Genomic DNA, 26,180 nt, shown 5'->3' with positions numbered 1-26,180 from the left:
AAAAGAAAAACTGAAATATCACATGGTCATAAGTATTCAGACCCTTTGCAGTGACACTCATATTTAACTCACATGCTGTCCATTTCTTCTGATACTCCTTGAGATGGTTCTGCTCCTTCATTGGAGTCCAGCTGTGTTTAATTAAACTGATTGGACTTGATTAGGAAAGGCACACACCTGTCTATATAAGACCTTACAGCTCACAGTGCATGTCAGAGCAAATGAGAATCATGAGGTCGAAGGAACTGCCCAAGGATCTCAGAGACAGAATTGTGGCAAGGCACAGATCTGGCCAAGGTTACAAAAGAATTTCTGCAGCACTCAAGGTTCCTAGAGCACAGTGGCCTCCATAATCCTCAAATGGAAAAAGTTTGGGACGACCAGAACTCTTCCTAGACCTGGCCGTCCAGCCAAACTGAGCAATCGTGGGAGAAGAGCCTTGGTGAGAGAGGTAAAGAAGAACCCAAAGATCACTGTGGCTGAGCTCCAGAGATGCAGTAGGGAGATGGGAGAAAGTTCCACAAAGACAACTATCACTGCAGCCCTCCACCAGTCGGGGCTTTATGGCAGAGTGGCCCGACGGAAGCCTCTCCTCAGTGCAAGACACATGAAAGCCCACATAGAGTTTGCCAAAAAACACATGAAGGACTCCCAGACTATGACAAATAAGATTCTCTGGTCTGATGAGACCAAGATTGAACTTTTTGGCGTTAATTCTAAGCGGTATGTGTGGAGAAAACCAGGCACTGCTCATCACCTGCCCAATACAATCCCTACAGTGAAACATGGTGGTGGGAGCATCATGTTGTGGGGGTGTTTTTCAGCTGCAGGGACAGGACGACTGGTTGCATTGAAGGAAAGATGAATGTGGCCAAGTACAGAGATATCCTGGAAGAAAACCTCTTCCAGAGTGCTCAGGACCTCAGACTGGGCCGAAGGTTCACCTTTCAACAGGACAATGACCCTAAGCACACAGCTAAAATAGCAAAGGAGTGGCTTCGGAACAACTCTGTGACCGTTCTTGACTGGCCCAGCCAGAGCCCTGACCTAAACCCAATTGAGCATCTCTGGAGAGACCTGAAAATGGCTGTCCACCAACGTTCACCATCCAACCTGACAGAAGTGGAGAGGATCTGCAAGGAAGAATGGCAGAGGATCCCCAAATCCAGGTGTGAAAAACTTGTTGCATCATTCCCAAGAAGACTCATGGCTGTACTAGCTCAAAAGGGCACTTCTACTCAATACTGAGCACAGGGTCTGAATACTTATGACCATGTGATATTTCAGTTTTTCTTTTTTAATAAATTTGCAAAAATTTCTACATTTCTGGTTTTTTCTGTCAAGATGGGGTGCTGAGTGTACATTAATGAGAAATAAAATGAACTTTTTTGATTTTGGCAAATGGCTGCAATGACACAAAGAGTGAAAAATTTAAAGGGGTCTGAATACTTTCCGTACCCACTGTACATAGGCCTGAACCCCCTCAGCCAGATCATCACTAAGACTGGCTTCGGATACCGACTGCGAAATGGGGCAACCATCAGCCACCTCCTGTACATGGATGACATCAAGCTATATATATATATATATATATATATATATATATATATATATAAATTTCCCGTCTCACCCCTATGGGTGGTGTGTGTCTTCCTCAATCTCGGGTCCTCTACCAGAGGCCTGGGAGTTTGAGGGTTCTTTGCAGTATCTTAGCTGTTCCTAGCACTGCACTCTTCTGGACTGAGATCTCTGATGCTGTTCCTGGGATCTGTTGGAGCCACTCTCCCAGTTTGGGGGTCACAGCCCCGAGGGTGCCGATTACCACGGGGACCACTGTTGCCTTCACCTTCCACATCCTTTCTAGCTCTTCTTTAAGCCCTTGGTATTTCTCCAGCTTCTCATGTTCCTTCTTTCTGATGTTGCTGTCACTTGGGATCGCTACATCTACCACTTCGGCTTTCTTCTGTTGTTTGTCCACCACTACTATGTCCGGTTGGTTAGCCATCACCTGTTTGTCGGTCTGTATCTGGAAGTCCCACAGGATCTTAGCTTGGTCATTCTCCCTCACCTTTGGAGGCGTGTCCCATTTTGACCTTGGGACCTCCAGCCCATACTCGGCACAGATGTTCCTGTACACTATGCCGGCCACTTGGTTATGGCGTTCCATGTACACTCTGCCTGCTAGCATCTTACAACCTGCTGTTATGTGCTGGATTGTCTCAGGGGATTGTCTCAGGGCTTCATCCCCCTTTTCTGCAGTTCTGATAGTTGGCTAACTTCTCTCCGTTGCCCTTATTTTTGCCTCTAGCCTCTTTCTCCAGGCAGGGTACTGCTCCTTGGTGGTGGAATGTATTTTGTCGCCAAGCATCTCAAGGATCACTGTTGCCGTGGTGTATATCAGCTTGTTGGTCTCGGTGATGGTCACAGTGGGGATTGTTCGTAATGCTGCATTCACATCTTCTAGTAGACTTTCAGAGAGTACTTCACTTAGTCTTGGTAACCGGCTGCGGAGGTTCCAGGTGTCCATCTTGCCTACGATCTTCACTCTCAGGTCAGCTGCTCTTGTGTTGAGCATGTCGGGGCTTGTCATTGGGGCTTGGTACCCAATCTCGGGTGGGGGTGGTGTTGTTTCCCCCCTGACCTGGCGTCCTGGCTCCCCCTTGCCGTAGCATTTGTCATGTCCTCTCATGTCCTCCTTCACTACATCCAAGAACCTCCTCTTTGGTCTTCTTCTAGACCTCCTTCCTGGCAGCTCTAACCTCAGCATCCTTTTACCAATGTATTCACTGTCCCTCCTCTGAACATGTCCAAACCATCTCAATCTGACTTCCCTGGCTTTTTCTCCAAAACATCTAACATGAGCTGTCCCTCTGATGTACTCATTCCTGATCCTATCCATCCTCGTCACTCCCAGAGAGAACCTTAACATCTTCAGCTCTGCTATCTCCAGCTCTGCCTCCTGTCTTTGTCTCAGTGCCACTGTCTCTAAACCATACAACATTGCTGGTCTCACCACTGTCTTGTCCACCTTTACTTTCATTCTTGCTGACACTCTTTTGTTACACATCACATCTGACACTTTCCTCCACCTGTTCCAACCTGCTTGCACACGTCTCTTCACTTCTTTTCCACACTCTCCGTTGTTCTGGACTGTTGACCCTAGGTCGGTGGCCAACAAGGGCAAACGCGCTGCAACAACGAAGACACCTGCATGAAAGAAACGCTGCAACAACGAACACACCTGCAAGAGAGAAAACACAACGGAAGTGCGCCAGACCGATAGGGGGACCCCAAACTGAGGGATGCTATGAACAAAAAACTTCTACAGAGGTGAGAGAGACACATGTAGTGATATAAGTCACGTCTCATTTTGGAGACTGCGCAGTGAGATGCAACTTATAGTTTTGAATTGCAACAAAATGAGCGTCCTCTGATGATTGTTCTTATGTGCTAAAAATGTTCTATTACATTTGTTTACTTGATCAAACATGTCATACAACGTTGGGAGACATGGGTGGGTGGGTAGGTGGGGGGTTGTAGGGTGGTGTTTTCCATTTGTTACTTGTTAAACACTTGGTCATCATCTTTTACAATACCATTCTTTTGTAATACTGTAAAACATGATGGCCAAGTGTTTAAGAAGAAATAAACGGAAAACGTACCTTTTTTATGTTGCCTCTGTAAAAGTTAGCCAAACTTTGTTCATAGCATCCCTCAGTTCGGGGGGTCCCCCTATCGTCTTGGCGCACTTCCGTTGTGTTTTCTCTCTTGCATGTGTTTTCGTTGTTGCAGCGTTTCTCTTTTGCAGGTGTATTGGCCATTGTGGTGCGTTTGCCCTTTTCGGCCACCGTACTTTTGTCACACATCCAGACTTCCTCATAGAAAACCACAGCTCCTCTCTCAGCACCCTATCATACGCTTTTTCCAAATCTACAAAGACACAATGAGGCTCCTTCTGGCCTTCTCTGTACTTCTCCATCACCATTCTCAAAGCAAATATTGCATCTGTGGTTCTCTTTCTTGGCATGAAACCACACTGCTGGTCACAAATGCTCACTTCTGACCTCAGCCTAGCCTCCACTACTCTTTTCCATAACTTCATTGTGTGACTCATCAGCTTTATTCCTCTGTAGTTTCCACAACTCTGCACATCTCCCTTGTTCTTAAAGATGGGCACCAGTACACTTCTCCTCCATTCCTCAGGCATCCTCTCCATACCTCCACAGGTATGTCGTTAGGAACAACTGCCTTTCCGCTCTTCATCCTCTTCAACGCCTTCCTTACTTCATCCTGTGTGCTCTCTAACCTTTTCCTCATTCATCAACTCTTCAAAGTATTCCTTCCATCTTTCCATCACACTTGTGGCACCTGTCAACACATTTCCATCCCTGTCCTTAATCACCCTAACCTGCTGCACATCCTTCCCATCTCTGTCTCTCTGCCTCGCCAAACTGTACAAATCCACCTGTCCCTCCTTAGAGTCCAACCTATCATATAAATCCTCATATGCCCTTTGTTTGGCCTTTGACACCTCTACCTTCACCTTATCTTTTTAATGCGATTAATCATGATTAATTATCATCAGTCCATGATTGTAATCAATGTGATTAATTTCTTTAATTGCTTGACAGCACTAGTTTAAATAATCATGCAGAAATCCAGGTAAATACATAATTTTAAAATGACCATTATGTTTACTGCACACTACTATTCTTTTAGCTTATCTTTACTTAATTGTTTCCTGATCAGAAAGATGTATGTGCAGTTTGACAATAGAGCAGAAAGGTTTTTGAGGTTGCCTTAAAATTTTAAATAACATGCGTGAACATGTTCTGACCAGTTATTTGGGCAGTAAGACTGAAAAAATGTGCATATTCAAGGACCCAGAATTTCTCAGAGATGAGAAAAGGTTCAGTGTCATTTGTATGAACTTAATTGTACTTATATGTATGGTGACAAGTAAAAAAACGGCGTGGTTTTTGCACAGGTGTCTGTATCAAAGAACTTTTCCTGTACTGGACAGCAGCAAATATTACAGTGAACAGAAAATTGTGGTGAGAAATTAATTTGAACATATATACTGTTTTTTAATGTATTTTGTATGATTTTTTTTTTTGCTTTCTGCTATTTAGTGCAAATCAATAAAATAAAATCCCCAAATGAGTACTGTATTTTTTTACATGTAGACACTTATGCATAAACACTGAGTTGCCAGTAAACCTTCATGTTTCAAAGTACTTGTGTGTGAGTGACATTAGGTCAGAGCATTCAGACAAAACAGGTTTGAACATGGCAGGATGTTCAAAGTTAAAAGCTGATTAGTTCCCTCTTCCAAACAGCTTCACACACATATCACTTAAAGCCCTTAGTGGGACTGCACCCACTGACTTTCTCTGCCAATTTTCCTTATTTTGTAGAAACTACTGTGGTAATTATTTAAAGAGATGGAAATATATTTAGGGTAGATAGCACCGTCGCCTCACAGCAAGAAGGTCCAGGGTTCGCAACCCATCAGGGACCTTTCAGTGTGGAATTTGCATGTTCTCCCTGTGCTTGTGTGGGTTTTCTCCAGGTACTCTGGTTTCCTCCCACAGTCCAAATCTCAGCATGTTATGTTGTAATAAGTGTAAGGTTCTGTTAGCCTTGGAGGCGAGGATCACTGATTTGGAAGCGCGGCTCCGCACCTTCGAACAAAAGCCAGCTAGCCTAGCCCCGTTAGCTGGTGTGGAGCCACCGAGCTCAGGGTCTGTTAGCGGTCCAAGGGCAGCTCCGGAGCAGCCCGGAGAATTAGCCTGGGCGACGGTCCGACGGAAACGTACTCCTAAGCAGAAGCCCACGGCTCATCACCTGCCTGTTCACGTTTCTAATAGATTTTCCCCGCTCAGCGACACACCCGCTGAGAAACCAACTCTGATAATTGGCGATTCCATAGTCAGGAACGTGAAAATAGAGACACCAGCGACTATAGTCAAATGTTTCCTGGGGCCAGAGCGGGCGACATCGAGTCAAATCTGAAGCTGCTGGCTAAGGCTAATCGGAAATATGGGAAAATTGTTATTCACGTCGGCAGCAATGACACCCGATTACACCAATCGGAGGTCACTAAAATTAATGTTGAGTCGGTGTGTAACTTTGCTAAATTAATGTCGGACTCCGTAGTTTTCTCTGGACCCCTCCCCAATCTGACCAGCGATGACATGTTTAGCCGCATGTCGTCGTTCCGTCGCTGGCTGTCTAGGTGGTGTCCAGCAAACGATGTGGGCTTCATAGACAATTGGGCCACTTTCTGGGGAAAACCCGGTCTGATAGCGAGAGACGCATCCATCCCACTTTGAATGGTGCAGCTCTCATCTCTAGGAATTTGGCCGAGTTTATTAGCCGACCTAAAGCCTGACAATCCAGGGTGGGAACCGGGATGCAGAGACTCAGTCTAAAACGCCTCTCTGCAGTTTCCTTAGAGCCGCCGCCCCCCTCAAACCACATAGAGACTGTGTCTGCCCCTCGAACATATAAATCAAATAAATCAGAAGTTAACAGAAGAGGAGTTATTCATAAAAACTTAATAAAAATTAAGACCACTCCTCTTATTGAACAGACAAACAGAACTGTCAAATGTGGACTATTAAATATTAGGTCCCTTTCTTCTAAATCTCTGTTAGTAAATGATTTGATAACTGATCACCAAATTGACCTACTTTATCTCACTGAAACCTGGTTACAGCAGGATGAATATGTCAGTCTGAATGAATCAACCCCCCTCAGTCATAAAAATTATCATGTTCCTCGAAGCACAGGTCGAGGTGGAGGAGTAGCTGCAATCTTCCAGTCAAACTTATTATTAGACTTTCATCCTCAGAACAGTTATAACTCATTTGAGAGCCTCACTCTTAGTCTCTCACATCCAAACTGGAAAACACAAAAACCAGTTCTACTTGTCATTGTGTACCGTCCACCTGTCCCTTACTCAGAGTTTTTAACTGAATTCCCTGACTTCCTGTCTGATTTAGTGCTTAGATCAGATAAAGTCATTATAGTGGGAGATTTTAACATTCATGTAGATGTTGAAAATAACAGCCTCAACATTGCATTTAATTCTATATTAGATTCAATTGGTTTCATTCAAAATGTTAATAAACCCACCCACTGTTTTAATCACACCCTTGATCTTGTTCTGACCTATGGCATCGAAATTGAACATCTAATAGTTTTTCCCCCAAATCCTGTTTTGTCAGATCATTCTTTAATAACTTTTGAATTTAAAATGATGGATCATGCAGCGTTTGGAAGAAAATTCCACTACAGCAGATGTTTATCTGACAACGCTGTTAATAAATTTAAGAAAATGATTCCATCTTTATTTGCATCTATGCCAAGTATAAACATAGTGGAGGGCAGCTGCTTCAATCCCACTCCCTACCAAACTGATCATGTTGTTGACAGCGCTGTAACCTCACTGCGTGAAATGCTTGATTCTGTAGCCCCTCTGAAAAAGAAGTTAGTGAATCAGAGAAGACTAGCCCCATGGTATAATTTACATATTCGTACCTTAAAGCAGGCATCACGAAGGCTGGAAAGGAAGTGGCGTTCCACAAACTTAGAGGAAATTTTTCTAGCCTGGAAAAACAGTCTACTAACATATAAAAAAGCTCTCCGTAAAGCCAGAACTGCATACTATTCATCACTAATAGAGGAAAATAAGAACAATCCCAGGTTTCTTTTCAGCACTGAAGCCAGGCTGACAAAAAGTCACAGCTCTGTTGAGCCCAGTGTTCCCTTAGCTCTCAGCAGTGATGAATTTATGAGTTTCTTTACAAATAAAATCACAACTATTAGAGATAAAATTCAGCAGATGCTTCCTATACCTGCAATAAATGAATCTTCTACTACAGTAGCTCTTGAATCATCTGTAGGACCTCAGTTATGTTTAGACTGCTTCTCTCCCATAGATCTCTCTGAATTTACATCAGTAGTTGCTTCATCGAAATCATCAACGTGTCTCTTAGACCCCATCCCGACTAGACTGCTTAAAGGCACCCTGCCATTAATGAACTCATCTTTATTAGACTTGGTAAATTTATCTCTAGTATCAGGCTACGTACCACAGGCCTTTAAGACTGCAGTAATCAAACCCTTTACTCAAAAAGTCTTGATCCAGGAGTCTTGGCTAATTATAGACCAATATCCAATCTGCCATTTATTTCTAAGATCATTGAAGCACAGGAATGAACTATTTGAAGATTTGTATGTGATGTCTAAGGCACACCTGAGCAATAATCATGCTGTCTAATCAGCATCTTGATATGTCACACCTGTGAGGTGGATGGATTATCTCGGCAAAGGAGAAGTGATAACTAACACAGATTTAGCAGATTTGTGAGCAATATTTGAGAGAAATAGGCCTTTTGTGTACATGGAAAAAGTCTTAGATCTTTGAGTTCAGCTCATGAAAAATGGGGGCAAAAACAAAAGTTGCATTTATAAATTCGGTCAGTGTATTTAGTGTCATTTTGTCTTTGTGTTTCTGTGTTTGTTACTGGTTTGGCCAACCACTATATATTCTGCATGTGTGTCATTTTTCAGGTCAGTTTGTCTTTGGTTCAGGTATTTGGCTGTTACATATTTTGCAGTATTCCGAGTTTCCTTTTGTGTTAACCTCTTTTAGGGCCATTTATTATTTGATAATGGCCTTCTGATTCTTTCTGGTTTTAAAAATGTCTTTAAATGTCATTTTTGAAATTTAAACTGTGTTTTGTTTGACCACTCAGTCCCTAAAGCAGTGAAACATTCAATCCGTTAATGCTATGAAAGGCTATTGCTACCCAGATCTCACTCAGCTATATCTGTCTATGAAGCACGATAAAACAGATCAGTTAGCCGGACTTCAAGCATGTTTTAAAGACAGAGAGGTCTGGATGAGTTTATGTTGGAATTATGCTGTCAGGGATAACAGCCACTGGTGGCTATTCAGACAACGAAGCAGAATGCCTTGCTGAAGCACCAGGGGGTGAGGGCACTGTGGGAGGATGGGGTACCAGAGCCATTGCTATGAGCCATTCAGTGCTCACCCATTAAACAGAGAAAGTGATGGTGGAAAAAGTAATTGCAACACTAGCCAGTCTAAATGTCAACTGGGTTCAGATGTGACTTTGGTGAAGATCAGATCACATTTTATGACTGATTTATGTATAAAATAAGGACACTGCAAACTGCCAGTACTTTTTCTTGCAACTGCCTTGTGATTTTTTTTTGTTGTGATTTGGTGCTATACAGTGAACACTTTGTTGAGGATGTCATCTTGAACCTCCTATGTCCTATGGACTGTGCATGTGACTGCAGAGTTTGATGCTGCTTCTCCATCTATCTATCATGAATTTAAAAAGGGATACACATGTTCAGTTACATTTTCCAAAAAATATATATAACTTAAATTATATTGTACATTTATGAGCACAACTGCTTATGAATATTTCAAATATATAACATGGGGAAGCATGAGGCAAAAAAAAAAAAAAGCTGTCACAGCTATTGATTCCAACCTCTCTATGTGTTTATTAGAGATGATACAGTGTCTGCATTTTTGACATTTATACAAAACAAACAAAACAATAAGACAGCAGCTTGTGATTATTCTCCATACTGGCTCTGATGTCTGCTCTCTTGTCTTAAGACATTTATGGGTTACTGCCCTTGGATGGTGACAACAGTGTGAGTGTGTGTGTGACGTGTGTTTAGCATTCTGTGTTGGGTTTTCAGAAGATATTGGACACATGAAGGGCTTTTTGGAGTTTTTTGGAGAGTTAGGGTTAATTGTTCTTACTGACTGGGGTTCTTATGCCCATCCCATGGTCAAACACAAGCCAAACTGAAGTTTCAAACAGTTCTGTTTCTGGGCTGTGCCTCATGGTCACATCATGTCAGGATGACTGCAAACTGCTGCTTTAATTATTTATCACTCTAAATGGTGAAAATGCTTTATGAGTGATGACAAATTAAAGACATATGCATTTTGGACCAAAAACTAATGTTACTACTGTCCAAGCTTCTTAACGTCAATCCACATTTTCCATGCCAAATATAATTAAATAACACTGATTATGTCATAATGATGTCATCAGTTACAAAAAAACCTACAAAGTGGAAATCTGAAATGTAAAATATGCTGTTACTTATCACACAGGAAGTGAGACCAGTTGCATTATGGTCAATGCTTTCTTAGGATTAAAATTCAGGATAACTCCGCCAATTCTGCTTGACGATTTTTTTAAAAATCTGTCTTTTGTGAGTGCAATGATAAATCACTAGAATAGACAATTTTCAGTACACCTTTCTCATTTCATAATATTGTCCCCCAATTTTGTTAAGCGTGACAACTGATACTACAGTATCCATTATCCACAGCAACTATGGAAGAATTCTCCTGCTAGAGCTGTGAAATCAGAGAACAACTGACTATTAACTGGATACCCAGTGTAACTGCCATTCACTTCATTATGAAGAACTGAAGTGAAACCATAACTTTCACATTCCAATCCAAAAGGACAAAAACTACATTTCATATCACATTGACATTTGTATCAACTCAAGTAAGTGACAAGGCTGTGCTACAACATAATCTTTATGTTGTGTGGTTCACTCCATTTGTCAAAACAGGGATGATGTATTTTCAAATCACTGTCATGTAGATTAAAAGCAAGAATGTAAGTACTTGTAAATAAAATATGGAGACTGGGGGAAGACCTTGGCTAGCATGGAGGAGATTCTGTCATCACACAAAAGCCATTTTTACCTTAGTGATGTGTAATAAGATGCTTGTTCCCTGACAAGACATTAGTGTGGGGCACAGGCCAGATCAAATTTGGGCTTTAGTCATGTAAAAAAATCTAAACATGATATATACACTGCCCTGTTGTCAAATGATCTAAATCCATTTGAAAATGTCTATCACTACAGTAAACAACCTGAAAAAATGTGAGGGTAGAGGGGAACACAACACCCTGACTGTTGGACCAGCAGCTAGATGTGTGTATGTAACAAAGAACTCTGGACAAGGATGTGGACTGTCTGTGCTGTCTATTCAGGCTTTTGGCCATAATGTCTCCAACCATCAAAACTAAGATATACAACTGCTTTAGAATCACTCTTGTAGAGAGATGACAGGTGTGTGTTTAGTCGCTTATCCAGTCACACACTGGACACTGGACTGTCCTCTGTATGGCCTCATCCTATGAGTTTCCTTCTCACATTAAGGCAGCCCAAAACATGCCGGTCACCCAGGCCTCTGGATCCACAGCAAAGACGTGTACAGTGCAGATGGCTGCCCAGCACTCACAGGAGGTTTGCCAACAAATCAGGAGTTGGGAGTCCACTGGGATCTTTCTCTATTGGTTACCAACCAAGAAAGACCTTCTGTTGGCTTCTTTTTGCCATGGGACCAGAGCATCAGTAACATCAGCTAACATCAGCTCTTTTAGTGTGTGCTGCCGTTGATTCCAGATTTGGTAGTCCAGTCTAATCCAGAGGCAAGGGCTGGCTCATCCACAGACTGCAGTCCTAGCTTTTCTGTGGTGTGTCCATAGTTGAGGGTGTGGCCTCAGCTCCAGCTGGTGCTCTGGAGTTCTTGGCGGAGCCAGGACGGCAATGGTTGGCCCAAACGATTCAACAAACGCAGCAGCTCCACATTGTGCTCATGATAGTACTCAGTCAGAAAGGCACGTGACTGTGCATGTGCAGACAGACAGACACAGACACAGGAAAAGTTAGAGATCAGGAATGGAGGGAAAAAAAGATCAGCAATAATCTACTGTCTGCAAAAAGTCAATTTTAAGAGGAGTTTCTCAAATGTTGCTTATAATACCAGTTTCACTTTGGTGTATTGAATGGCTCCTGAAAAAAGCTTTTGTTCAAAACGTTTTCTTAACGTCAACTTTTTTATGACGATCCACTTCAAACCCTTGATTTTCTACTGAGGTATCAACATTCAAATTTAGAAACCTTACAATTACAGTGTTTAAATAGGCACTGTAGTTTTTTATGAATTCTTTTTGAAAACCAGAAAAACCAAACCAATTTAGCACTATTCAGCAGTGGATTAATAGATGTTTAGTCCTGTTATTATTATTGACCAAAAGTATATATGAAAAAAGAGATTTATTAAACCAAAATTATCCTTCAAAGGAGTTAGACTGCTGGCAATGTGAGGTGTAATGTACCTCAGGACTCATCTCTGGGTACTTTCTGCCTTTACTCTTTCCCAGACACTTGGGTCGACCTCCTTCCATGCGCTGACACCAGAAGCCCTTGCTGTCGTCATACCTGCAGACGATGGCATTAGTGTCAGTATCTAGAGTATGTTCTGTACATGGTTGTACGTGTGTGTGAGTGTGGAACAAACATTAGAGCCTGGGTATAGTTGAAGATGGGAGTGACACTGAGGAATCTCTGAATTCCTTCCATCACCAACGCTGGGTTGATGCGCAGCAAGGCCCCGTCCACAATGTGCAACTAAATCACAAACACACACACACACATTACATTGATGGATATGTGCTTTTTGTCCACAAAAGGAAATTGAGTTCCCACAGGTCTGTAATCAGATTCATCTCTCCACAGCATGAGTAATACCAGCCCGTATACAGTGGGTACGGAAAGTATTCAGACCCCTTTAAATTTTTCACTCTTTGTGTCATTGCAGCCATTTGCCAAAATCAAAAAAGTTCATTTTATTTCTCATTAATGTACACTCAGCACCCCATCTTGACAGAAAAAAACTGAAATGTAGAAATTTTTGCAAATTTATTAAAAAAGAAAAACTGAAATATCACATGGTCATAAGTATTCAGACCCTGTGCTCAGTATTGAGTAGAAGCACCCTTTTGAGCTAGTACAGCCATGAGTCTTCTTGGGAATGATGCAACAAGTTTTTCACACCTGGATTTGGGGATCCTCTGCCATTCTTCCTTGCAGATCCTCTCCAGTTCTGTCAGGTTGGATGGTGACCGTTGGTGGACAGCCATTTTCAGGTCTCTCCAGAGATGCTCAATTGGGTTTAGGTCAGGGCTCTGGCTGGGCCAGTCAAGAACGGTCACAGAGTTGTTCTGAAGCCACTCCTTTGTTATTTTAGCTGTGTGCTTAGGGTCATTGTCCTGTTGAAAGGTGAACCTTCGGCCCAGTCTGAGGTCCTGAGCACTCTGGAAGAGGTTTTCTTCCAGGATATCTCTGTACTTGGCCACATTCATCTTTCCTTCAATTGCAACCAGTCGTCTTGTCCCTGCAGCTGAAAAACACCCCCACAACATGATGCTCCCACCACCATGTTTCACTGTAGGGATTGTATTGGGCAGGTGATGAGCAGTGCCTGGTTTTCTCCACACATACCGCTTAGAATTAACGCCAAAAAGTTCCATCTTGGTCTCATCAGACCAGAGAATCTTATTTCTCATAGTCTGGGAGTCCTTCATGTGTTTTTTGGCAAACTCTATGTGGGCTTTCATGTGTGTTGCACTGAGGAGAGGCTTCCGTCGGCCCACTCTGCCATAAAGCCCCGACTGGTGGAGGGCTGCAGTGATAGTTGACTTTGTGGAACTTTCTCCCATCTCCCCACTGCATCTCTGGAGCTCAGCCACAGTGATCTTTGGGTTCTTCTTTACCTCTCTCACCAAGGCTCTTCTCCCACGATTGCTCAGTTTGGCTGGACGGCCAGGTCTAGGAAGAGTTCTGGTCGTCCCAAACTTTTTCCATTTGAGGATTATGGAGGCCACTGTGCTCTTAGGAACCTTGAGTGCTGCAGAAATTCTTTTGTAACCTTGGCCAGATCTGTGCCTTGCCACAATTCTGTCTCTGAGCTCCTTGGGCAGTTCCTTCGACCTCATGATTCTCATTTGCTCTGACATGCACTGTGAGCTGTAAGGTCTTATATAGACAGGTGTGTGCCTTTCCTAATCAAGTCCAATCAGTTTAATTAAACACAGCTGGACTCCAATGAAGGAGCAGAACCATCTCAAGGAGGATCAGAAGAAATGGACAGCATGTGAGTTAAATATGAGTGTCACTGCAAAGGGTCTGAATACTTATGACCATGTGATATTTCAGTTTTTCTTTTTTAATAAATTTGCAAAAATTTCTACATTTCTGTTTTTTTCTGTCAAGATGGGGTGCTGAGTGTACATTAATGAGAAATAAAATGAACTTTTTTGATTTTGGCAAATGGCTGCAATGACACAAAGAGTGAAAAATTTAAAGGGGTCTGAATACTTTCCGTACCCACTGTACATAGTCAGCCAGTTAAATCCATGACTCGTACTGTATCTGGAGAAGGAACGTTCAAAAGTCCATAGAGGTTTTGCTATCAGTGGAAGGTTATCAGATTTACTGACATTTCTGCGATTTGCTTTATCTGAATTATTTAACTAATGCTGCTGTTGTTCAGTTCAAAATTATTTTAAATGAAATGAACCATTTGTCAAGCCAAGTCTATAGTATATACTGTACATATAATATTGATAAAAACATTTCCATTAAGCACACAAAACAGACACACACTCACTACAAGAACTTAAATGCACTGTGAAGCTTTACTGATATTTTAGCATTTCAACTGATTTGATATGTACAGTGCATTCAGAAAGTACAGTGATGAAAATGTTTTGAAACATGCCATGTAAACCTGCTGCACTGTGTTAGTAGCTGTGGTGTGTGTTACCTGACTGGGCTGGTAGTGTTGCAGCCAGTGCTCCAGGTGAGTAGCATAGGCCCCTGGGTTAAGGCAGCGTCTCTGAAGAGCCAGAAGTTCCTTAGGGGCCAATGGGCCAGCCGTCACCACTGCATGGAAAGTGTTGTTGAGAGCCGCAGGATCCTGGTGAGCCCTCTGGTGCTGTGGTCAATAAAACACAAAAACCAATCAGGTGTAACAGTAAAGAGGGTTTCAACTACCATTAGGATTGTGTGTGGACGTGTGTATAGATTTAGAAGTGCAGTGGATGAGGCTGCAGAATATGTGATCCTCACCTGGTACCAGGAATAAGCCCGGTCAGATGGATTGATGAGCACTGCAAGGATTCTGGCTCTGGGGAGCAGGGCAGCTGCTCTCTTAGGAACTACCTCTGTATCAAAATAGTTGGCACTCTTTTCAAACATAAAATCTGTGCTGACATTGGAAGGGAATGGGAAGAAGTCCATATACCTAAGAAACCAAAAAGACAAGTACCACAGTTATACTCTCATCACACTTCCCCAAACAATTTCATTTTAGAATGTTACCACAGTCAAGCATAGTAATTTGTGACTGGCAAAAGAAGACTCTTCTAGGTCATAGTAAAAAAAGATCTCTACAAAGTATACATAAAGTATCTGACACTGTATATGGCTGTGTATTGTAAGTATTCTTAACCCCAAATCAGCATACTGCATGGTAGAGTAACCTTTGGCAGAGGTTACAGCCTGTTCTTCAATCAACTGCTCAGCCTCTGTGAGGGAGCAGCTGTTTGACACAGATCCTGGACTCTGACTCGAGTTCATGTTTTGGATTGTTGGCTTTTAAAAAAAAAAGTGATTCATCAATTATTCATTCATTCATACTTGGTGGGTATCTTTGTCCTGGCTGCTACTTTTCAGTTTTGGTAACAAACCTGCATGGGACTACCAGGATCCCACCCCAGCTCAACAAGGAAACACTGTACACATAAAAACAGACCTGTAACTCTGGACTATGGATTTTGTCCCTTGTCTCTTATAGCCATTTTAGAAAGCTCCCTTCCCATCTGGTATGGAGAGGATGAATGCTCTGCTACAATTACCTTTTTAGGTTTGTGTTCAAACTGTGACTGTGGTCTTTCTAAATGCAGTATCTAGTCTTTACCAGTCAATCCCGTTATCATAGTTTGCTCCATTGAAAAACTGGATCTCCTCGAAAGTGATGGGGCTGGAAAATGAGCTAGTGATCGCTGGGTGGAGGCTCAGGAATGAATGAAGCGCTGTAGTGCCTTTGAGCAAAGATAAGAAATTCATCATAATAAAGAGCATAGACAAAGAGACAAGATTAAATGGAGACAGAGTGAGTGTGGCACCTGTTTTCTGTGGCCCAATGATCAGAAACTTAGGGAGTCGGTCACAGGTCTTTTCTTTAGACCAGATATCTTTGTGTCTCTTGTCATGACATGGGTTCTGAAAATGAAAGTGGTTATTTTCATTTTTATGATATCAACACATTCAACTATAATTTTAGTACTTGAATTCTGTTACTCAATCAGCCATGTGGACATATCACATGTCCACCTTTTTACACAAACAAGCTTATAAAAGCTATGCCTTTTCAAAAATGTATGCAACTATCTAAAAATTATCTGTAGCCTTTCCAAAAGCAAAATCAGTATACCAACCTGCCAGAGAGGGTCTCTCTCCTCAGGAAAGATCTGGAAGTATTTTTCAGCGAGCTGGACAGGGGGCAACGTTTGCAGCCTGAGGTTGGTCCAGCACTGGACAAACTTCACCAAAGACTCAAAGGTGTACAGACCAAGCCGGTCATTGCCATAGTTAGACAGGTGGGTCATGAAGATACTAATCTGGATTGACAAGGCAGAATGTACATCTGAAGTTAATTAAGACTTTGTTCTGAAGGTCAAACCAGCAGAAAGGCAGGCTGAGTCTGAATTTGATGTGTAATGACCAACTGTTTTTCAGTTTACTGTATTTATGAACTAATCAGCATATTGATGTCTGCTGAACCATAAGACAAAATAGTAACAGAAACTTATAAACTAATAAACATAGTATTATGTACCTAGTAATCGCCTCCCATGGACATACTTAGGTGGAGTCTTAAGAATAAACAGTATAGTAAATAGTAGGACACTTGTAATATGTCTTCATAGACTTTATAAACTGCTGACCAATACTGTACATTAGCTCCCACAGAAAAAGGATTCCCGCATGGAAATTTGGCCATGTGGACAGTACAAGTATTTTGGAGACTGGAAAACAGCCCAACTCATATATAATCCAACTCTTAAAGGACATCAGTTAATTCATTGGTAAGCTACCATTAAATAACCGAGCTTAGTGGCACTACATCATCACCACATTCCCAAACCCCCAGAGCTCAGGAGAGTTTTGGGCCATATGGTGTCCACACTCAGTTCAGGTCAGATGAAGAAAAACACAGCATGGTTGATTTTGTGGCATTTGGATGTGGATGTTAAAGGTGTAAAATCTCTTCAATGAACATGTGACTGTGCTGCCAGGGACACTAGGTGCATGAAGTACTGTTCTATTGGTGCAGCAGTATTGTTCAGAAAATGTACCTGACTGTAAGATGCTTGAAAGAAAAGGATTGTGTATCTTTTCATGGAAGACTACTCATCACACTTTTGCCTTTTGCCTCAGTTTTCTTTCAGCAGCGAGCTACTATAGACAGCAGCAGTGGGACAAAAGGGAAGCTACTCATAGACTCAAAAGTTTTTTAAAGTTTGAATTGATTAACAAACCAACACTTGTTCATTCACATTGGATGAACAAAGCACAATTTACAAGACTTATAAGTAAACAACTGCAGAATCAACACAGAGCTCTCATCATTACACCAGCTATTTGCATATGATAAAGTGGTTATCTGCTTACAACTGCATTAAATCTTCATAAATTGCTTCTAAAAGTGTTTACCACGATCATACAGATCAATTCAAAGTGTTTTCTTACAGGGTTTAGGAGGACAGTGAGGAAGAGTTCCCCTCCTCTGATGCTCTTGTCCAGCTCTTTTGAGCCTCCAGGGTATTCATTATAGAAGATTGTATGGGTGAATAGACCACATGTCTGCCTGGGCAACACCTAAAACACATATGAGATGGACATTTTTATAAACTTGTAACATTTAACAGTCATCAACACTCTAGATGAGGACTAACTTGTAATTATTCAGGATTAAGGCAGCAAAATCAGTGGTGGTTCCGGTCCTTCAAAGGTTTAGTGTACCTCCGCAATGATAAAATCCTGTCTGGTCCTACTAACTATTTGTTCCTCTTCTGCCCACTGGGAAGTGTTGTTTCAAGAGCATTTTTTTCCATCAGTAAAAAAGGACTAAACTCTACCTTCTAACTCTGGAATATAGTGTATGCATGCACACATACATGTATGCACATGTACCTGAATGCTCAGGTGAGTCTATCTTATGTGATATGCAATACTATTGTCCATATGTCCATCTGACACAGTCCTGGCACCGACCTGAGCCTTGTTACCATGCTTTACAAAAAAAAAAAAAAAATGTAGACTTTTTTGTGTTCATTTAAATGAAGCCAAACTCTGCTGCTTTCTGCTGAGACATAACAGAAAATTAACAAATGGATGGGACTGTGCTGTTAAAAAAAAGTCAAAATTTTCATTTGAACTCACTATTTTTAGAATTACTGTCTCAGGTTGCGCAGGTTGCTCCACAAAGACAACTATTTTCTGTTGAACAGTCTTCACACAGCTCCACAGATAAAAACAGCTCAACTGCACCGTCATTTCATTATCACTTAAACATCCACCTTCATGTTTGACTGAAAGGTGTACCAGTGTGGAAAGGGTTTTGCCCATGGGAAACATATTAGAATGCAAATACTGAAAAAGGACTGTTGTCTGACCTGGATTCCATTGTGGATAAAGCCACGACGGTATCGAGCTGGCCTCAGATGTGGGTATTCCTCTGTGCTGGTCACCTTGATGCCCCAAACAGACTTCCAGGCCTCATAGAGCTGGGTGTGAACCGGGTAAACTCCAGAGTGGTGTGGAGCCACTGCATAACCCATATCTGTTGGAATGCCATGTTCCTAGAAAAAGGAAGGTAGAGAGAGAGGAAAAGATAATGGGAAAATGAAAAGGTATGAATACCAGACATCTCTACAAACCTTCACTTACTGTTTCCAAACAATACAAAAACTGAGCTTTTTAAAAGCCAACACTATTTATAAAGCCATACTATCCTAGAAATGCAGTGTTACATGTGTTTTCTACTTCTGTAACCATATTAACAAATCCTATGGCTACAAACTCCTTTGAGTGTTGGCACATAACTACACATTCTTTTCTCTCTCCATGTAGCCACACACAATTCCTGTAGCTACAAACTATGATGCCTACTACTAACCTGAGCAAAGATCTTGTTGAGCCTCATCTGCTCAGCCAAGACGCTGACATTGTGAAACAGATGAGGTTGCATGTGACTCCACATGTGAGGAAACCACCAGAAATCCATTTTGTGTTGCAGTAGCATGTCATCTCCCTGATCCTCCTCATCAGTACCTGAAAACACAGAAAGGTACACACGCACTAAACACGTTTCTATGTCATTATCAGTACAAAATTTAATGCTTCTGCGATCTGTTAGGTTTTAGTCCTAAAATGTATCTCAGGCCTCCTTTCTTTTTTAAATAAAAAGATTATTCCCATGATTACAAAAATACTTGCATTACCCAGAAAATGTATTGCCACAAACCTTAAAACAGCTGTTTGTCTTTGCTCATTATAGATGATATGTGGGTCTGACAGGACAGCAATAATCACTATTGTAGATTAAGGTACCAAGATAAAGTAGTAAAATGTGAATAGACTCAACAATTACAAGTGGTTAAGGAGGATGTATCAGAAATAATAATACAAAAATTAATATATAATAAAGCTCTGAAAGTTTTTTGGATTATTAATACTTTTTGTAATTACATTGTTTTAAAACTTACTCTCTTTTATTTAAGTTTGTATGTCATGGCAATTACTTTAAGGGCCATGGGGATAACACTATAATGACACAATACACATGCTAGTAAACTTTTTCCCATGATATGCCAGACAAGCAATTTCAATGTACAGTATGTGACTGGGTGCCATCTTTGAATCCTTTATTCTGTTTTCCTGGATTAAGAGACACAATAGATGCTGGGCAGAGTGAGGGCCGTAAGGAGCAATGTGATTTGCAGAAATCTGGGTTCTATACTGTAGCTTTAAATAAAGGTTAAAAGTAATCAAAATGTAATTCTTAAAATGTAACACTGCAAACTGCCAAAATGGCTGCGTAAAGATGGAGGCTATGATAGCGTCTTTCATTGTACAAATGTCGCATTATGGAAACTTTCCTCTTTACAGCTTCAAAGGCAAATATATATTACAAGAGAATGTTTGAAAAACAGAAAGCTGTGTTGACATACCTGTGTGATAGAACTTTCCAGAAAATCCCAAGTTGAAGGTGAAATTAGGGACCAGTGCTCTCAGCTTGTTTTGAGTGTTAATCAACGCCTATGAAAAGAGGAAAAATACAGTCCACAGTTACTCAATAACATGATCAGGTTTTTACCTAAAGTTATTCATGAAGATTACTAAATACTGTTGCTTAACCTCAATGACCCAGCAATAATTAACACATAGTAACAACTTAAACGTAACACGTTTTATCATGCTGGATAATAAACCAAGTGTCAAGGCATTCCCAGGACAGCTGGGAGATATAATCCCTTCAGCGTGTCCTGGGTCTTCCCCGAGGCCTCCTCCTGGTGAAACATGCCCAGAACACCGCCCCAGGGAGACGTCCGAGACAATGCGGAGGAGCAGCACTTCAACCCTGAATTCCTCCCGAATGACTGAACTCCACACCCTATCTCTAAGGGAGAGACCAGCTACCCTGGGGAGGAAACTCATTTCTGTCGCTTGTATCTGAGAATTGATTCTTTCAGTTGGAGGCCATAGGTGAGGGTAGGAATGTAGAACGACCAGTAAATCAATAGCTTTGCCTTACAGCTCAGCTCCCTCTTCACCACTAGGTTTCAGTAAAGCAACCGCATGACTGCAGACACGGTGCCAATCCATCTATCGATCTAACGCTCCATCCTTCCCTCACTTGTGATTGAAACTGACCCCAAGATATTTAAACTCCTCCATTTCAGGTTGGAGCTCTCTCCCCCGACCCAGGGGTCATCAAACAAATTTTAATATTGCACAAAGATAACACAAGTAAGAACGCCATACCAACAGTCAAACATGGTGATGGTAGTGTGATGGTCTGCAACTGCTTTGCAGCTTCAGGACCTGGACAACTTGCCATAATTGATGGAACCATGAATTCTGTTGTCTAAAAGTTAAAGTTTTAGTCAAAGTCCAGACTTAAATTTGACTAAGAGGCTGTTCATGATTGAAAACCCTCCAATGTGGCTGAATTAAACCAATTCTGCAAAGAAGAGCGGGCTGAAATTCTTTCACAGCGATGTGAAAGACTCATTGCCAGTTATTGCTAATGCAGTTGTTGTCGCCAAAGGTGACAACATCAGGTTTAGGGACAATTACGTATTCACATAGGTGTGAACAGCTTAAAATAAATAATTTATAATCATTTTTACTTTTATTTATATTTTTTATTATTTATTAAATAAATCAAATCATTAAAAAATTGTATTGTTACTCAGGTTATCTTTGTGTAATATTAAAACTTTTGATTATCTGAATCATTTAAGTTTGACATGCAAAAAAAAAAAAGCACAAAAACACAAAATTGATAAATGAACTGTTTAACTTTTGGAGACACAATGGCTGTGTCCCAGTTCAGGGTCTTCTCTTTCAATGAGCATGGCCTCACCACAGTCTGAAATTCTTAACTATAGTCCCAGAAAGACAGACAGAGAGCAGTAGTGAAACGTGTTGGGAATACTATCTGCTAGGTTACATTCTGGAGGTGGTTTTGGTTCTAGATCAGCTGATCAGAGTTAGTAACACAGCTGCAGCGGTCAAGTCAATGCATACATTTGAAAAACAGTTACTTTATGCATAATACTTTCATTTAACACCGTTTCATTTAACAGCAGACTACACATGAAAAGTGGTAGGGTGTGACTAAGCTTATATTTATTTAGGTGCAATCCAATGGGCCAAAAGCACCTGGCAGCAGTTCAAAAGGAAATGTAAGAAAATTGTACAGACATAAGGCACAGGCCTAATGTATAGGGTCGTCATTATAATCTCCTGGGGCAGTCGTGGCCTAATGGATAGGGAGTCAGACTTGTAACCTGAAAATTGCAGGCCACCACCAGATTCGAGACTCAGGTCCGGCGGGAATTGTCGGCGGGATGGAGTGAATACCACGACTGAGTTGAGACCCTTGAGCAAGGCAGCGGACCCCCAACTGCTCTGCTCACCACAACACTGGCTGCCCACTGCTCTGGGTGTGTTCATGGTGTGTGTGTGCACTTTGGGTGGTAATGAAATTTCCCCATTTGTGGGACTAATAAAGGTATCTTAATCTTACATGGTTTAAGCATAACCCATTACAGAATTTAAACATTATTATCTGCCCCTCCTGACACAACCAGAACTGAAGTTAAAGACCAAAAACTAAGCTTCACCATTCAGCTACAACAAAACACTGCATTCAAAACTGTAGTGTTTGGAAACTTACCAGGGAATACAATATGACTGAACTTAATAGTGTACTGCATTGATTTCAGTGTAACAACATTTCAGTTAGAAAAGTTCCATAAATACACTACTCAATTCAGATGTATGTTTTCATTAAATGATCTGTGCTGTAACACCTTCATATAAGTTAGTCAGGTTTACCCTTATAGGATCATTTTGAATGCAAGTACAGTTAAATGATTAACTGTACTTTCATTCAAAATGATCCTATAAGAGTAAACCAGAACAGTACACAACTATGATTAGCTGAAACTCACTGTAAAGCTCTGTAAAGCTGAGGGAAGCCACTCATATGAATGCCACCATCTCACAATGAACAACGTGAGAGGCAACTAAAATTAATGTCTGATCGTTTGTGGTCTTTGTGTATGACTGTGGTTGACGAGGCTCACCCACCTCAACATCTGACACCTTCATACGAGTTCCCTCCTTGCCAACGAATATATCATCCACATCCACCAGGATGTGGCGGTCCAAGGACAAACTCAGTCTCTTCCCTGTCAGATAGGCAATGGAGTCTACAAAAACCAACTTGTGAAGCCAATAGTTGAGATTGTTTCCAAACAGAACTCTTTGAATGCCATCATGAAGCCCCAGATCCTGCACCACTGTAGCATGGAGGGCTCGCAGGGGGCTGGTTCCAAAATGTGCAAGTGCCTCTGAGGACTTGGTGCTGGCCAGAAGCACTGGTTCATAGGTAGAATGATTGGACTGGAAAATGGTCCAGTCATCCCCTGGTAAAGAGCCCTGCTCTACCTGGTTGGGCCTTGTTATGTAGAGTAGAGGAGCATTGGGGTTGATCCGGTAGTCCCTGAGTCCCAGGTGTGAGTGTAGAAAGAGGGGGAAACCTTTGAGCTGTGCACTGAGAAGAGAGTTTTCATTAGCTTTGAAGAACCCTATGACACCTACTCCATACTCAGTACAGTACTTATCCAGCAAGTCACGGTTCCACGCATCCAGATTAACATATTTCAACACATTTTCATAGATGATCAGTGTGTAGCGTCCACGGTTACTCTCAGTCAAGGTGGGCATGTCACCTTTACCAGGAGCAATTTCTGTCTGGTAGTGAAAGCGGCTAGACTCTAATATGGCTACAATTTCCTGGCCGAGTTGGGAGTAGATGCTCTCTACAAACACCAGAACCACAGGATCTGTCCTGGAAGTGTCCACAGTCTTCACCTGGCGTAGTCGGCCCTGGCGTGGTGGAAGGAAAAGCGGTGCCCTCTGGACACCTGGCCCTCCTCCTACTGCCCCAGTACTCGGTCCCAGGGACATGCCCCCTCCTCCACCACAGTCACTGAAAGGTAAAGGGGGGGCCTCCTTGATTTTGGGGCTGTTGGAGACGTAGTACGCTAGGAAGGCCATGGACAGTAAGCAGAAGATGATAAGTGCCAGGATGAGGCGGTGAAGCTCCAGCTGGCGAACTCCTCGCATTACCTTCCACACGCCCAAGCCTGCACCTACCATGGTGTTGGAAGAGGGAGACAGGAATGGACAGCAGGTGGCAGCGTTGACCCAGGAAGGAGAGCAAAGAAGTGGAATAGGGGTGAGAGGAGGGGGGCGTGGAGGCTTGAGCAGTAGACACTGGCACTGAGCTGTGCTGAAAAATAGCCATTTAAACTAGGTCACCATGGCCAACATAATCCATTACCTGCTCTACACTTTTAGCTCTGCAGCACAAAAACTCTTAAATTGACTGAATGCAAGGAGAGAGGGCTGGACCAATGATTAATTGATGGATGGAATGTCAAAGACCTGGGGATGGATGAGAGGGAAATGAAAGTTGGGAAAAAGCAGCAAACACTAACAGGTGACCTCTGTCTAAAGGACCACCTGTCTCCTGACTGCTGGGTCCAAGTTCAGCCTTAGCTGTTCTCAAATGTTCTCTCTTTGAGACAGCTGTACAGGTGCCTCTATGTGTGGATGTGTCCTTCTAATTGGTTGTGTAGCCTCTCAGCAGTGTGAGCGTCTGTGGTGGTGGTCTGAGCTTCGGGGTTGAACCCCCTCAGGCCACCTGGCCTGAACATCTCAGACAAAGACCCCTAGAAGATGAAGACAGAAAAGAGTGACAGGCAGAGAAAAGGAATGAGCAGGATGAGGGGGTAAAGGAAGGACAATAGTTAAAAAAAGAGGTTCTTAACCATACTGTACAATTCTGACATGACACTCCATGTTTGTCCAGGGCAATTTCGAGACACTAACAGGTGATCTCTGTCTAAGGACCACCTGTCTCTTGACCGCTGGGTCCAAGTTCAGCCTTAGCTGTTCTCAAATGTTCTCTCTTTGAGACAGATATATTCATCAGATAGGGATTATGTGCAGGTCAAGGCAAATGACACACACACACACACACACACACACGCACACACGCACACACACGTGTGTGTAAATAAAAATCATCATATGATATTTTAGTGTACAATGTATATTATGTATGGCAGTTTAGTTCATTACTAAAGTCACAATGACCAGAAGTAGGCAGAACTAGTTATTTTATGGTTGTAGTTATCATATAGCAATGGTTTTTTTACGATTGGTATGGTTTTTTTTTTTTAAATGATTTTTAAAATTGATATCATTTTTAGAGATTATAATAGTATTTTGTTCCACACACCACACACCAAACCAAATCACATACTATCTGCATAAGGAAGCATCAGATTTTTTTTTTTTTTTATTTAATCATCTCAATTTGACCCAATGATAGTAACTCCAAATAAGTTTTTAAAATGACCTCCTAACAATTTCCACTGCCAAAATCTCCTTTAAAACACAGTACTGTGGTTTTAGGCTGCTTATGTACTACACGGTCGTTGTACTATGGAGCGCTGGACAGGACTTTTTTATCATACTGAGGACACGTTTAAATACAACATGCAAACGAAATACAGATCGTATTTACGTTTTAACTAGCATGAGCAACATTAACAAGATCAGCTATTCTGCAGTGCTGCAGTGCACCCGCTTGAGGTAGGCAACAGGCCTAGGTAAGGATAAGTTATTACTTATTAATATACAAGGCAGCTGTTGTTTGAGTTGCCATATTGCCAGCGATGTAATCCAAAACATTTCAGTATTCTTTTTAACTGCCTTTTACTAAAAATGAATCAACACAACGCAATAGAACTTAAAATGTCTTCATAAGACAGACCCAAGCTCAAATAATGCTTCAATAAAGAATTCCTATACATAAGACTCAGGAATGAATGAATGAATGAATGAATGAATGTCTCATGCACATGCAATCCCAAAATTGTTAAAACCTGGAAATAAACCTGAAAATCTATCGAAACGTATGAACAATTTAGGGTCAAACGTGTGAACAATTTACAGACCGCTCTCTCACGTTTAACTAAATCGTTTGCACATTTTAAATAAAATGTGAGAGTGATCTGCATTTCATTCGCACGTTGCATTTAAACATGCCTTCGATATAATAAAAAAATAATCCACCTCCAGAGCTCCATACTGTTCAGAGAGACATCTGATGGGTCTCAAATACAAAGGCAAGGAGAACCAGGAGTCCCACAATAGATTGTCTGGTGTCCCAGACAGTCTCGATCTCACACCCTGATGCTAATAGTTCATTTTCATGATTTATTGATTCAGAGTTTTAGCCACAGCAAATATTGGTTAACACCATTCTGCAGCAAAACAAGCTAACAAGCCTTATGCAAACCAAACATAATGTTGGCTAGCTAACTGAACACTGTCAATATGCGGTTGCTTAAGAGGACTAAAGTTGGTTGTGA

At 41.7% G+C, this 26,180-nt stretch overlaps 1 protein-coding gene across 4 annotated transcripts in view; it reads right to left on the bottom strand.

The window, feature by feature from the left end:
• Positions 1-9,525: 9,525 nt before the first annotated feature.
• The window catches only part of ndst2a (N-deacetylase/N-sulfotransferase (heparan glucosaminyl) 2a), a 35,034-nt gene continuing 18,379 nt past the window's right edge, over positions 9,526-26,180 (bottom strand). For 3 of the 4 annotated variants that reach the window (XM_026308789.1, XM_026308788.1, XM_026308790.1), the window contains 13 exons: positions 22,822-24,470; positions 20,172-20,259; positions 19,118-19,272; positions 18,615-18,800; positions 17,689-17,817; positions 16,374-16,556; positions 16,062-16,158; positions 15,854-15,977; positions 15,004-15,178; positions 14,699-14,869; positions 12,392-12,501; positions 12,210-12,312; positions 11,591-11,716 (listed from right to left, as the gene is read on the bottom strand). In XM_026308789.1, coding sequence (XP_026164574.1) covers positions 11,591-11,716; positions 12,210-12,312; positions 12,392-12,501; positions 14,699-14,869; positions 15,004-15,178; positions 15,854-15,977; positions 16,062-16,158; positions 16,374-16,556; positions 17,689-17,817; positions 18,615-18,800; positions 19,118-19,272; positions 20,172-20,259; positions 22,822-23,895 — 2,721 coding nt within the window. In that variant the 5' untranslated portion in view covers positions 23,896-24,470. Of the gene's footprint in view, positions 11,717-12,209; positions 12,313-12,391; positions 12,502-14,698; positions 14,870-15,003; positions 15,179-15,853; positions 15,978-16,061; positions 16,159-16,373; positions 16,557-17,688; positions 17,818-18,614; positions 18,801-19,117; positions 19,273-20,171; positions 20,260-22,821; positions 24,471-26,180 lie in introns of all 4 variants that reach the window. The other variant, XM_026308787.1, reaches the window with a different exon arrangement.

The sequence above is a fragment of the Mastacembelus armatus genome, chromosome 15 (assembly GCF_900324485.2).
Source record: "Mastacembelus armatus chromosome 15, fMasArm1.2, whole genome shotgun sequence".
NCBI lineage: Eukaryota > Metazoa > Chordata > Actinopteri > Synbranchiformes > Mastacembelidae > Mastacembelus > Mastacembelus armatus.
This window is presented reverse-complemented; position numbering and strand designations above follow the sequence as displayed.